General features: G+C 42.4%; 3 protein-coding genes across 3 annotated transcripts; 1 reads left to right on the top strand and 2 right to left on the bottom strand.

Moving 5' to 3' along the window:
* Nucleotides 1-3,428: 3,428 nt before the first annotated feature.
* On the bottom strand, nucleotides 3,429-6,318 carry LOC128444692 (nuclear receptor-interacting protein 3). The gene is made up of 7 exons (XM_053427300.1): nucleotides 6,123-6,318; nucleotides 5,172-5,345; nucleotides 4,947-5,029; nucleotides 4,710-4,849; nucleotides 4,557-4,609; nucleotides 4,359-4,447; nucleotides 3,429-3,829 (listed from the first exon to the last, which is right to left on the bottom strand). Exons 1-7 carry the CDS (start codon nucleotides 6,273-6,275, stop codon nucleotides 3,796-3,798), a joined length of 726 nt encoding a protein of 241 aa, XP_053283275.1. The 5' UTR covers nucleotides 6,276-6,318; the 3' UTR covers nucleotides 3,429-3,795.
* A 600-nt stretch (nucleotides 6,319-6,918) lies between these two features.
* On the top strand, nucleotides 6,919-10,144 carry LOC128444682 (uncharacterized). The gene is made up of 2 exons (XM_053427284.1): nucleotides 6,919-7,741; nucleotides 8,917-10,144. Exons 1-2 carry the CDS (start codon nucleotides 6,931-6,933, stop codon nucleotides 9,336-9,338), a joined length of 1,233 nt encoding a protein of 410 aa, XP_053283259.1. The 5' UTR covers nucleotides 6,919-6,930; the 3' UTR covers nucleotides 9,339-10,144.
* Nucleotides 9,785-11,657, bottom strand: LOC128444691 (uncharacterized). Its single transcript, XM_053427299.1, has 2 exons — nucleotides 11,220-11,657; nucleotides 9,785-10,376 (listed from the first exon to the last, which is right to left on the bottom strand). The coding sequence occupies exons 1-2, from the start codon at nucleotides 11,595-11,597 to the stop codon at nucleotides 9,927-9,929; spliced, it is 828 nt and encodes a 275-aa protein (XP_053283274.1). The 5' UTR covers nucleotides 11,598-11,657; the 3' UTR covers nucleotides 9,785-9,926.
* Between the last annotated feature and the right edge of the window lie 733 nt (nucleotides 11,658-12,390).

Raw genomic sequence — 12,390 nt, 5'->3', positions numbered from 1 at the left:
GTGACTAAACAGCTGCTCTACCACTATCCAGACTCACTTTTCATCACAGCACACACACACACACACACACACACACACACACACATAAAGACACACATGTTCTTTTACTATCACTGTGTGGACAACTCATTGATAGGATGCATTCAGGAGCCTTTAGCACGTTCCCTACCTCCACACACACACACACACAGTGAGACACACAAACACGACATCGGCTCACCTGAACTTGTTGTATGACAGTGCCCAGATAATACAAGCCATCCACCTCTCTCCTGGCCAGCATACAGGATCCAGGGAAGAACTCTGAACGGGCCAAGGTTCGGTCCGACAGCACACAGGAGGGGACCAGGCGGGCTGGATAATCCAGACTGGACCTGAGAGGCCAGGGTACAGCTGAAATGTCAGTGTGTGTCACCATATGTATGATATCTGAGACCTGATAATCTGACAGATCATGCTTTCAAATGAGTAAGTAGTTAACCATGAAAACTGACCTGAACAGAGAAGACATGTTGTGCTGCTGCTGTGGGATCATCACTGAAGTGGACAGACAGCGACACCTGACTGGAGAGACGAATGGCACTGACGATTGGCTCTCAGCTACATACAGAGGAATCACCTGATGGCAGGCATATAGAAAAAGTCACAACGTTATCGGTGGACATGGTCACTGTTTCTTATATATATACTTTGCTTATCCCACACTGGAACTGGCTTGGATTGTAGGTGTAATGTAATGCGGCTATCGGTGAGCTTACCACTCTGATTAGACAGCATGGGTGCAAAGGCCCATGGGGCTGTTAAGTGTCATGGTTAAATGTTGCTGTTGTGGTCCTGTTTAGTTTTTTATTTTTGTATGTCGGGATGATAAATGTTGCCACCACGACTGTGGGGTATGGTGTCTTAGGATCCAGTCACTGTCAGTGTAGCTTGTTAGCTGTAGCCGTTTGAATAGTAAAGTAATTGAGTAGAGCATAAAAGCATAGGTTATAATAATCAATGCAGCTTCCAGGTCATGATTCCATGCTCTTATATTAAAAAATAGTGACATTTTCACAACTGGATTCAATCTCAATATATTAAATTGAACTCAGTCGCTGAAACAAACATCACCACTTAGAAAGGATTATCAAACACATGTTGATATACCTGAAACTACTGTTAGTTCTCTTGACTCTAGTATTGATTTGGTTTCATCTCTTAAATTGAAGTTCTTCTTCCTCTAGTGTTTGCTTGCCATGTTGATGCATTGCAGGACCTGACTTAATGCACTTGATGCATTATTCAAAAAGAGTCAGGTGTATTGAACTCTGCTCCTTGAAATGAAGTCAGAGCAACCACTCTGATGAAAACATCCTATGAATAGTTCATGCTGGGATTCATCTAAAAACAGTGTAGCCCCCTTCCTTGGCTAAATTATGTTAAATCTCATCACAGCAGAGAGGAGTCACGACCCCCTGGTCGCTTCAGGTACATGAGTGGGACAAGTAAAAGTGAAAAGAAGTTGTGTTTCTTCTTCAATCCACCACATACCATCCAGCAAACATTCTGTCATACCTTCCCCAGTTTCCCATCGGAACCGTCTATAATCACATAACAGCTTCCTCCTGTGGCCTGAGTCAGACACTGCAGGTAATCTCTTGTGTTACCGTCCAGCTGAGCGTATGACTCCTGCAGATAGAAAGTGTTCACAGGCCTCTCGGCTGCCAGGGCGGGCAGAGCTCTCAGCACGGCCTCCGGCTGGTCAGGGAGGTCCGTGGCGAGCAGGTGGATGGCGTGACAGGTCGGGTCAGAGAGGGCCAAACTCAGGGCGGCTAGGAGACCTCTGCCGGGGCCGCACCTGATGGAGTGAATCCAGGACAGAGCGGTGTAGACTGTGTCAGGAGCACAGGGAAGCATGTGGTGGGACCAGCAGTTCACCTGCAAAGTGGATAACAAAAAAAGAATCCTGAGGCAAAGGGGCTCTCTGATTAAGTTAACATTTATATACCAACTGATAAATTCTTCAGTCAGTCCATAATATTACAACCTCTGAGCTCAGGTATAGATATTCATGGTTTCCAGAGGATAATGGTTTTTGGCCTCACCTTGTCTGAGAACGCTACGATGTTGAAGAGAGAGTCTCTGAGTGAAGCTTTAGTCAGCAGGGTCTGGATCAGCAGTCGTTTCACTGACCCCAGAACAGCTCTCATGCTCTCTGAGCTCTCCAGGACAAAAGTGATGTTGCAGCCTTTTTTTCCCACAAACAGTGGGATCAATGCATCCTCAGACGCCCCCATCTGCCTGGATGTCATTCCAACACTGAAAAACGTGAAGGAGTCATACAATTTTCCAGACCTTATTTAGACCTTTGCTAAATTTAACATTGTAATGCTACAAATACAATGGATGATATATCATGTGAGCAATCATTGGATTATCGGTGACACATCTGTGTGCATAATAATACATCCTATTTATGTGTTCATGAAATTATTACAAAAAATCATGGTGAAATTAAAAAATTACTTTTACCTCTGAAATAAAGTGGAATAATATAAATTAATGGAAATATGAAATACTCAAGTGAAGTACACCTAGCTCAAAACTGTACTTTAGTATAGTAATTAATAAATTCTTTCAGTTTCAACCCATCCCTGAAACAAATATAACATAGTTATTCTGTTAATGTTCTGTCACCACAAACACCACACACAGTAAAGGAAGCAGCTAAATAAACAACTCTTTCCTTGTTATTTGATCTAAAGTTAAGTAAAGACTCAGGACTTTACTTACACTTTTATGTGGTGTGCACAGTCAGCCGCAGGCGTCAACTTGGCCTCCCTGTTGATGTCAGTTTCTATGGAGAAGTGTTAAGCTTCATGGCCACTGGGGGGGCTGTTCACCTGCCAACCAGCCAACCAAGGTGCGTTACCAAATACTACAGTCACGATACAGTTGCTGGGTAACAGTCACCTTCTTCAGCAATAGCTCTTATTAACAGATCTAATTATGTCAAGCTACTTTTAGCTGGCCCAGTTTTATAAGTGGTCCTCAGATAAAGTAGCACAGGGACAGATGATTAAAGAGATATGTATTGAATTGTGTGTTATGTAGTGTTAGGTGCGGAATCTTCTTCGTAGCAAAGTATGCAAGAGCACATATGAAAATACATGATTTGGGATTTAATTTGATATACTTTACTACAGTCACATGATAAAACAAGTCACAAGAGTCACTGTCAGGCAGTGACCTCGATGCAAATACATTTCTCAGACTAGAAAACACATTAACAACATTATAAAATACAGTAGATAAACAGTTGGTCTGTGTGCAGTACATTGTGCAAAGCTTTTTCTCAGAGCATTATTTCAGATATAAATATAATATAGAACACAAGATGTATGACGTATTGTCAGATTTCAAGGGGGGTTAGAAAGATGCCATGAAATAAAATGTATTGGGATTATTATTATTATCATTATTATTAAGAGTTTTAGATCACAGTTCTATCACAACCTATAACTATAATGTTTACAGCCCTACAACTTCAACTGTAGTGACAATAGTAAATAATATAATATGCTACAAGTACGCAATATATTGTCGGTGCTACATGAGGAATTTGCTTTGTTAACCGCTGCCTCTATGGTATTGGGACATATGACCCATGAATGCATTGAGGAAATGGTCAGAGAGAAAGTGAGAATGTAAAAGGTGGGAAATCTGAATTTCCCCTAATAACCTAATGGTCTAGTTATAAGAGTAGAGTATTTATATTGCTTTTGGTGACTTTGTGTGTTGGTGGTGAGAAGATCAGTATCCCACGTCTCTGAAGTCAGAGGAGCTGCTGCACAAATAAAAGAGAAAAAGAAGCATAAATTACTTGTTTAAATTAAGATTTGGAGCAAAGCATCTGGCAAATTACAGAGTTTAGTGTCTATATATGTTACACATGCTGATTAGACCACAGTTTTCTTGTAAAAAAGACTTATATTGCCAACAATACATTTAGTTTTAAGCAGTGCAGGAATAGATATCTGTAATTTAAATAAAATTAACATCACACGTTTAAGTTATCAAGTAAAATGATTATCAGGAAAATTAATAAAAGTATAATTACTCACCATGCAACAAAAATGTGCTATGTCTTTAAGACAGTATTATAAATAATAATTAATGATATATTTGTATTATTGTTATTATGCTTATTTTTTTATGTCTTTTGTGGCTGTACAATGTAGAATACCATCATATACCATAAAAGAGATGTGCTTTTTGCAACAATATGCAGTTTGTCTGAATGAAATGTGTTTGTAAAAGAGGACATGTCCTCAGACAGTGACAATTAATTAAAGGTAATAAAATGTCCATGTTACCTTCCTCTGAATGGCCTTTTAACAAATGGAACTTGCTCCCTCACAGCTGTCCCAAACACCAACATCTGCTTTTCAGTGTCAATTACACACTATAAAAAAGCAAAATCATTCAATTATTATCTTATCTGCAGTGTCTTTAGGTTTATGAAGATATTTAACTGATCCTGAGTTTGAGTCAACGTGAATGAAATGATTTACCTTTAGTGACTTAAGTGTCTTGTTTCCCAGCGACATCAGTGGCCTGTCACTTTCTGCAAATACAAAATACATATAAATAAATGGTGGACAATAATGTCATCGTGGCTAAAGAACTCATACTACTCTGGAATGAGTCTTATTTCTCTTCCTTACCAAGTATGGCAAATGAGCACATTATCCTGAGTTGTCCGATGGTCAGACTGAGTCCCTTGATGTGGCCGTCGATGTAGAGTTTGCTCTGAAATGGAAACCCCTCCATCTCCTCTTTGTTCTCCTCCACTAGCTCTTTCAAACTTTGAGAGAAACAACAGCATTACCCTCTGGACATTGAAAATGAACTAATGTCAGTCAAATAGACAGATGCTGAGAGTGTGCTGTGAATCCTCTCACCCTAATCTCTCCACAGTCAGCGAGGACATCAGGTTCAGTCTGCAGCCTGTGTCAATCAGCACATTCACCTCCTGTCCTACACACTGCAGACACACAAAGGAGGTCAAGGTGGAAATGGCTGTATGAAGGATGCAACAATTTGATGAAGCAACTGTAATACAGTATTTATTTATTTTTTATCAACATATTGTATGCACCGCTACCAACTTTCCTTCTTCCACTCACATTACATTGCACATAAATCAAATCGTCCCTCTCTTCTTCCTCGTCTTCGCGTGGATTTAAAGGACTGCAGTTCAGGAGGACCCCTCCGTTGTTCACTGTCACTCCGCACATGTTTATCCTGTCCCGGGAAAGCTTGGTCTCCAGCAGGCGCTTCTGCAGGATATGGTGCGGCTGCTGCAGTCAAAATTAAAAAAACAGTACAAGCATGGTTAGAAAATGGGCCAAGTTCTCATTTCAGTCCTGTGGAGCTGCAGTTAAGCCTCTATAAGGACACTGTCCGATGAACTTCAGAAAGCTTCAGAGACCATGCAGATCAACTAAAATGACATACTTCACAAGAAGTTTTACCAAGTTACTTATAGGTTTGAGTTCAAGGGTGAGAATGTCAGTATAATGTAAATGTCAGAGTAAGAGACATGGACACAGATGCAATATCACATTATCACAGTCGTTAAGGTTTGTTTGCCTGTTGATATATACAGTGTCCCATGTTCTTCAAGCATAACATGTTCTGCACGAGCTAACCCTGTGACAGAACCCACCAAATCATTTTAGTATGGTTATGTTTGAGTCTTAATTCATGCAATATGGGAATTCTATTTTTACGCACGCACCCTACTAATAATGTTTCAAAGGAACCCCAGACTAGTTCACTGGTGTGAAAGCAACAGTATACTCATCATCCGTTTCCAATATACCAGCCAGGTGTAACAACTTATAACATTTACATGTTGTGTGTCACTGCCGCCCTCAACAAAAAAGACATCGATGTCATAATTAAAAAATATTATCTTTATATATTATATTACAGAGGCTGGACTATACTATGTAAAATATATCACATAACAGACGCATGCAGTGCCTCCGCCAGTTTATACGGTTGTTAGAGTGAATAAGTCCACATAGGATCAATGTGATAATAGTGTTATTAGGCCTGTCAGTGTGGCTCACCCCTTGTTTAGAGGTGCCCAGCATCTTGAGTCCATCGAGAGGCAGCAGATCAGCAGAGTCTTTGTGCAGGAACCTGATCGCCTGTTTCAGTCTCCTCTGCTGCCTCAGAGCCGCAGCGTCCTCCTGCTCCTGCTCCCGCATCCCTGTGAACATGACGGCGGGTATATGATTCCGACCGAGGCGGCGAGAGTCTATCCTGTCCCCCACACTGTTGACATATGGTGACTCACTGCAGTCTTCTCCTGGACGATAGGTGTCGCCGCTGAGAAACCGCGGTCATGTGGTTCCTCATTATAATAAATATATACGTATGTACCCTATATTCCCCCCACACCTGTCAAGTTTCATATTAAAATATATTACGTTCTATATTATTTTTCCCTTTCAACTTATTTTTAAATGAAGATACAGATTTATCATTTCGTGTTTCTTTGACCTATTTTTGTCACTTTGATTGTTCCCTTCTGAGTTTTTTATTTTGCTTGAAAATTAAATTTCTTACTCGGCTTAAAGATTTACATTTTTTTCTGATAATTGTGTTGTTTTTAATGCTCCTGCAGCATCTTGAATCGACCTCCCTGCATGACACATGCTTTATAAATAAACTTGCCTATGTAAAAAAAAACATGAATGAACGTTTATAGAAGCTTTAATAACAAACGGTGGTGGACCTAATGCTCCTTGAAAACATAATATATAAGACTTCCTGATCCACACTCCCTACCAGCTGGTGGCGGTAATGCTAAAGATAATGGAACATCCTCATCCATAGAAGAAGAATAAAACAAACGGAATGGCGGCGGCTGAGATGATCCTGCAGATGTTCGAGGAGGAGGAACTCTTAATTCTCAGCTTGCTGTCTAAAAGGCGACGGAAGAGACGGTGGACGGTTCGTCCTCCCAACGCGGACCGAAGTGTCATGGGAGAGTTCAGCGTCCTGGTGAAACCCATGAGGACGCTGGACGAGGGGATGCACTTCGGCTATTTCGGGATGTCAGCTCACCGGTTCGACGAGCTGCTCCGTCGGGTCGAGCCCCTCGTCCGCCACGAAAGGACCCACAGCCGCCCGGTGGGTCTGCAGGAGAGGCTGGCGGTCACACTGCGGCTGCTGGCGTCTGGAAACAGCCAGAGGTCTGTGGCCGAAAGCTACAAGCTGGGGGTGTCCACCGTGTCCCGCATCGTGTCCGAGATGTGCTCGGCCATCTGGCAGGCGCTGGAGGAGGACTATGTGTCCCTGCCCAAAGGGACCGAATGGACGGACATCGCACAGGACTTCTGGAGACTGTGGAACTTCCCGAACTGTGTTGGTTGCATCGATGACAGACGCGTCAGCGTCAGGAAGAGCAGTGACTCCGTCTACCACAACGACGCACAGTCCATCGAGCTGTTTGCCACCTGTGACGCACACCACCGCTTCACGATGGTGGACATTTCCTCGTATGACTGTGAGAACGAGAAGAGGATTTTCCGCATCAGTCACTTTGGGTCGAGGCTGCTGAACAAAACCCTGGAGCTCCCGGAGCCGGTGGCCCTGCCCGGCTCCAGCGCCAAGCTGCCCCACGTCTTCCTGGGAGATGCTGCCTTCCCTCTGCACGAGAACTTAATGCGGCCTTATTCAGGTAATGCTTATAAGCTCCACACTTTTTGTCGGGGAAATCCATTACGAACAACACCTCTCACCCCATGATTGCATCAAGGACGCTGGAAGTAGGGATGCTGAGGGGCCTGCAGGAGTACCCCCCCACTGGCCAGGGACTGTTACTACAAGGCTAAAAAAGTTGACTATAAATAATAATACAACAACCTTTATTTCATTTTCTATAGAGCTTTGAGAGTAATATAGCAGCAGGCATACTGAGTCTAGTTTTTGTGTTGCCTATCTGATGCACAAATGTAACATGGATAACGTGAACTTAAATGATTTCAGTGGTGGTAATATTGGATTAGATTGGTCTTTAAAACAAATTTGTTTTAAAGACCAAGTTTCAAGTCCAAGTTCCAAGAAGAAACTGGCATAAAATGTTGTTGGTTACTCAGATCCATACACAACTCACAAAGCTGCTGCACTGCCTTTTAATATAATGTAAATATATATAGACTTTCTCCCAGCGCCCCTGACCTACATGATAGTGTGGGGGCCCGAAGCAGCTCGCATCCGCCTGCTGAGACCACAGTGTAAGAAGGAGCGGCTCATACTGCTGTCAGACTTCTTATGTAAAATAAGCATTGCTCTGTGTTTCATATCATAACCATTCACCATTAATTGCATTTTCATAAAAAGGTTCTTTTGCACATTAGTGACCTCTTTCACATGTCTTTGAATTTCTATCTGTATTATATATACAGTACTTATTATTTATTCCACATGTTTGCCTCTTGTTGTGAAATTCAGTTACATAAAATGTTTATATTCATATATTGTTTAATATTTTGAATTTATACCTATTTATATACATCATTGTAAAGTTATATGAATAGGTATAAATTCAAAATATTAAACAATATGATATGAACACAAACATTTAATCTATTTCAAGATCTCATACATAATGCAAAAGTAAAGTTTTCCTCCACAAATATTTCTACCTGTAGGTAAAGGTTTATACCATATAATGTACGTATTGCCTGTATTTTTATAAAATGTTTGTGCCTATCTTATTCTATTATATACTCTTGTGTTCTCTAGTCTTCCTCTTGATGGGATCGATATAGCTTATCTTATCTGATGAAGAGTGGCTCCGACATTTGTACTTCTGTCTAATCTCATTACAATATCTTTTGTAAATGTTTGCAGGTGTCAATCTGGATGATGCTCAGAAGACCTACAACTACCGCCACTCACGGGCCCTGAAGGTCATTGAAAACACTTTCGATATCTTGGTCGCACGCTGGAAAATTCTCGGTAGGCCCATTGAATATTACCCAGAAAAGGCTGTGGACGTCGTGAAAGCTTGTATTGCCCTCCACAACATGCTTGCCCACAATGATGCTGCAGAGTCTCCGACTGGCCGCCGCTACATCCCACCCAACTTAACGGACAACACAGAGGCATCGGGTGTACTCATACCTGGTGATTGGAGGAGCCCTGTGACAAGACACACCAACCTGAGACACCCCGGGAGAGTGTCCCGCACCCGAGCATCCAACACTGCAATTGCGGCGAGGAATAACCTGAAGTCATTTTTCCTAACACCGCAAGGACTCTTACCCATGTAATTTAAGAGACGTTCCCTGAACTGATGTGGCCTTATTGATCGTGCAATAAAACATTTTGCTAAATGTGGCACAAATTTTTTTCACATAAGAAAAGCATCAACTTATACTCTGGTATATCCTCAGTTTCGAGATGATATTTCTGTTACAGAGACCAAACTGACAGTCAGTTTAATCTAAAAGATATTGAGGAGTAAATAGCTGGTGCCTGGCTAGGATGGTTGATCGGTGACTGGTGAGAATGTTCTTGGATGTGTGGATATAACTACTCTGGAAAGATTTATTACATGTAATATGCTAAGTAGAGAGCATAACAGGTAGTAACAGGGTTTGAATGTTCTGGAGAATGGGTGCTACTCCTACTCGTCTCCTGAGTTATCACAGATCAATCTTTGAGCAGCTACAATTTACCTTCTTGTGCTGGGTTAAAGCAATCAAAAGCATGCATACATGGTTAAGAAAAACACTGTTTTATTACACAATGCAATGTGAAAAGCAATGCAACCCCAAGTCAAACAATAATATAATTAATAGCAATGCAACAATGACAAGAGAAAGCCACGGTAAATGGAGACACCACCAAACACAATGTCATGATGGCAGCCGTGGGTGTTTTGTGGTGTACTCGTACATGACTTGGTACAGTTTGTGCATGGCCTCTTGCTGGTAGGCCTCGTCAACTGAACCCAACATGTCTACTAAAACCCTGGCAAACCGTGTGTGTGGTGTGTCTTGTTGCTGCGGCTCCTGCTTATTCTGGTTCTCTCTGTACTGTTTCATGAACTTCACCCTCTCCACCTGCAGCTGCTCCAGCCTCAAAGATAAGGACTCGTCGGTGTGCGTCCTTTTTCGTCCGGATGCAGTCGGCGAAGGCGAGGGCGCACAGAGGAATGGCGATGGGGACTCTGCAGGTGAGGGAGACGCTGGAAGGCCCGATGCGGTGGAAGAGGCCAAGATGGTAATTGGTAATGAGAAGTCTTCCGCCGTTGAGCAGATGTTTGGTGACTCCCCTGCAGGGCTGCATGGTTTTGTTGTAGTGTCCTGATGTAAACAAAACAAGAGAGGTTAACATTTTGTTCAGTTCCAGGGACGTTAGAAAAATGTGAAAGAATTGTGAAACTTGACTAGTAGAGCTCAGGCCTCAGCAAAGGCCCTACAGTCCCCTTAAATTCAGTCAAGCTGCACCAGATGTGACACTAACAGATATCAGTAATTTTGACTAGTAATCAAGATCCATGAATCACTAAAAATGTTGTGTACGTTTACTTCTTGTCATTATTCCAGCGTTTTTTTTGGGGCTGTCCGTCCGAATGCGATATCTCGAGAATGCCATGAGGGAATTTCTTCCAATTTGGTATAAATATTCACTTTGAATGAAGGATGAAATAATTACAATTTGGCGGACAAAGTTCAAGGTCATCGCACATTTTTTGCCATGCGAAGGTGAAATCTCTTTCCAACAAGGAATACTTTCACATTCAGTACAAACATTCACTTGGACAGAAGAATTAACTCAATTGATTTTGGTAGCTAAAGGTCAAAGGTCAAAAGTCAATGTCACATGTCTATTTTGACATGAACTTGGACTCAAAGATGACCTCAATAGAATCTGGTGATCAAGGTTACTGTGACCTCACAAAGCATGATTATTGCCTAGTGAATGTGATATTTTTGGGACAGGGAGGAATTCTTTCACATTTGGCACAGACATTCACTTGAACTTGAATTTCTTTATGGTAAGGACACGGTAGCCTCTCGTAGTATGTTTATGTTTTATCTTAAACACAATATCCTCCACATGACCTTTAATGACTTTATAAAAAAAAATTACCAAAAAAACTCATATTGAACCGATAACAAATTGAAATCTGATTTATCTTCTACCTCCGTGTCTTTCTCTCGGTGTTTGACGAAGTTGCACAGCCAGTCCATGTCCAAGACAATCGGTGACGGCTTCTCTGCTTCGCCCTCCTCGCTTTGAGCGTGGACGCGTTTCTTCGCCCGCACGTAGCGGTCGCGGAGGTTCTTCCACAATTTCCTGCAGAAAACTTCGTCTTTCCCGAGAGTCTGCGCGATCTTCCTCCAGGACTTCTGAGCCATGTAGTGGTCTCTGTGCTCCCTCATGGAGTAATCGTACAGGTGTCTGTACAGGCGGACCTGCTCGCTCAGCCTGGTCTCCAGTTCTATCCCTCCGAGTCCTCCGTCCTCTTCTACCTCTTTTTTCCGCTTCGTGGCGGGTGGTTTTGTTCCTAGCTCTTCCATAATAGCAGGTTTATGCTCGCTCCTGCACTCGCGTCCGGCGACGCGCCACAAATGACGTTGTTTCCGCTGACGCGCAGCATCGCCGCCGGATTCACACCGGACGCGGAAGCGACGCGGAACTACGCAGAAGCGCAGCACCGAGGCCAGCTGGCTCCCATCCATCCCCCTGTTAAACCTTTGTGCTGTTCACACCGGACGCTGAAGCGCCGCGCCGCGCAAAGGGTGCCTAGCGCCGTGCAGCGATCGTTTCGGCGTCGAGTCTATTTTCTATTTTCCAGGAAACACACTAAAAAATGATTTTCAACGATATTGATGACATATTTTATATGATATAAATGATCAAATATGCATCCACTAGTTTGTATTCCCCTTCTGTTGTCCATGAGTACAGTGAGTTGTATGATCCTCAGCACATGTTGTATAAAGTCAACACCACAAAAAGATACATGTTGAGACGCTGTTGCAGTTAATGTTGGAGAAACAAGTAAGTATATGCTTGAAAAAAATGATTAAATGCCGTTTTTACTGTAGGCTGATAACAGCAGAAAGTATGTAATATTATTAGTAATGCGCAGCGCTTTGGCGTCGCTTCCGCGTCCGGTGTTAACCTGGCGTTGGATCGTGCATCTCATAGTTCATGGCGCGCGGTAGAAACACTTTAACTCTGTTACTGATGACAATATTGTCTCTGACTTTAACTTTGACTGTAAAAATATTATACTTGGTTGTCTTGATTAAAGTGACGATGATGTTTTCCCCCTCATTATTTGCTTCTCGCCAAATTCCATATACC

Source organism: Pleuronectes platessa, chromosome 7 (genome assembly GCF_947347685.1).
Source record: "Pleuronectes platessa chromosome 7, fPlePla1.1, whole genome shotgun sequence".
NCBI classification, from domain to species: Eukaryota; Metazoa; Chordata; class Actinopteri; order Pleuronectiformes; family Pleuronectidae; genus Pleuronectes; species Pleuronectes platessa.
Note: the sequence above shows the minus strand (reverse complement) of the source record. Positions and strands in the feature narration are given on the sequence as shown.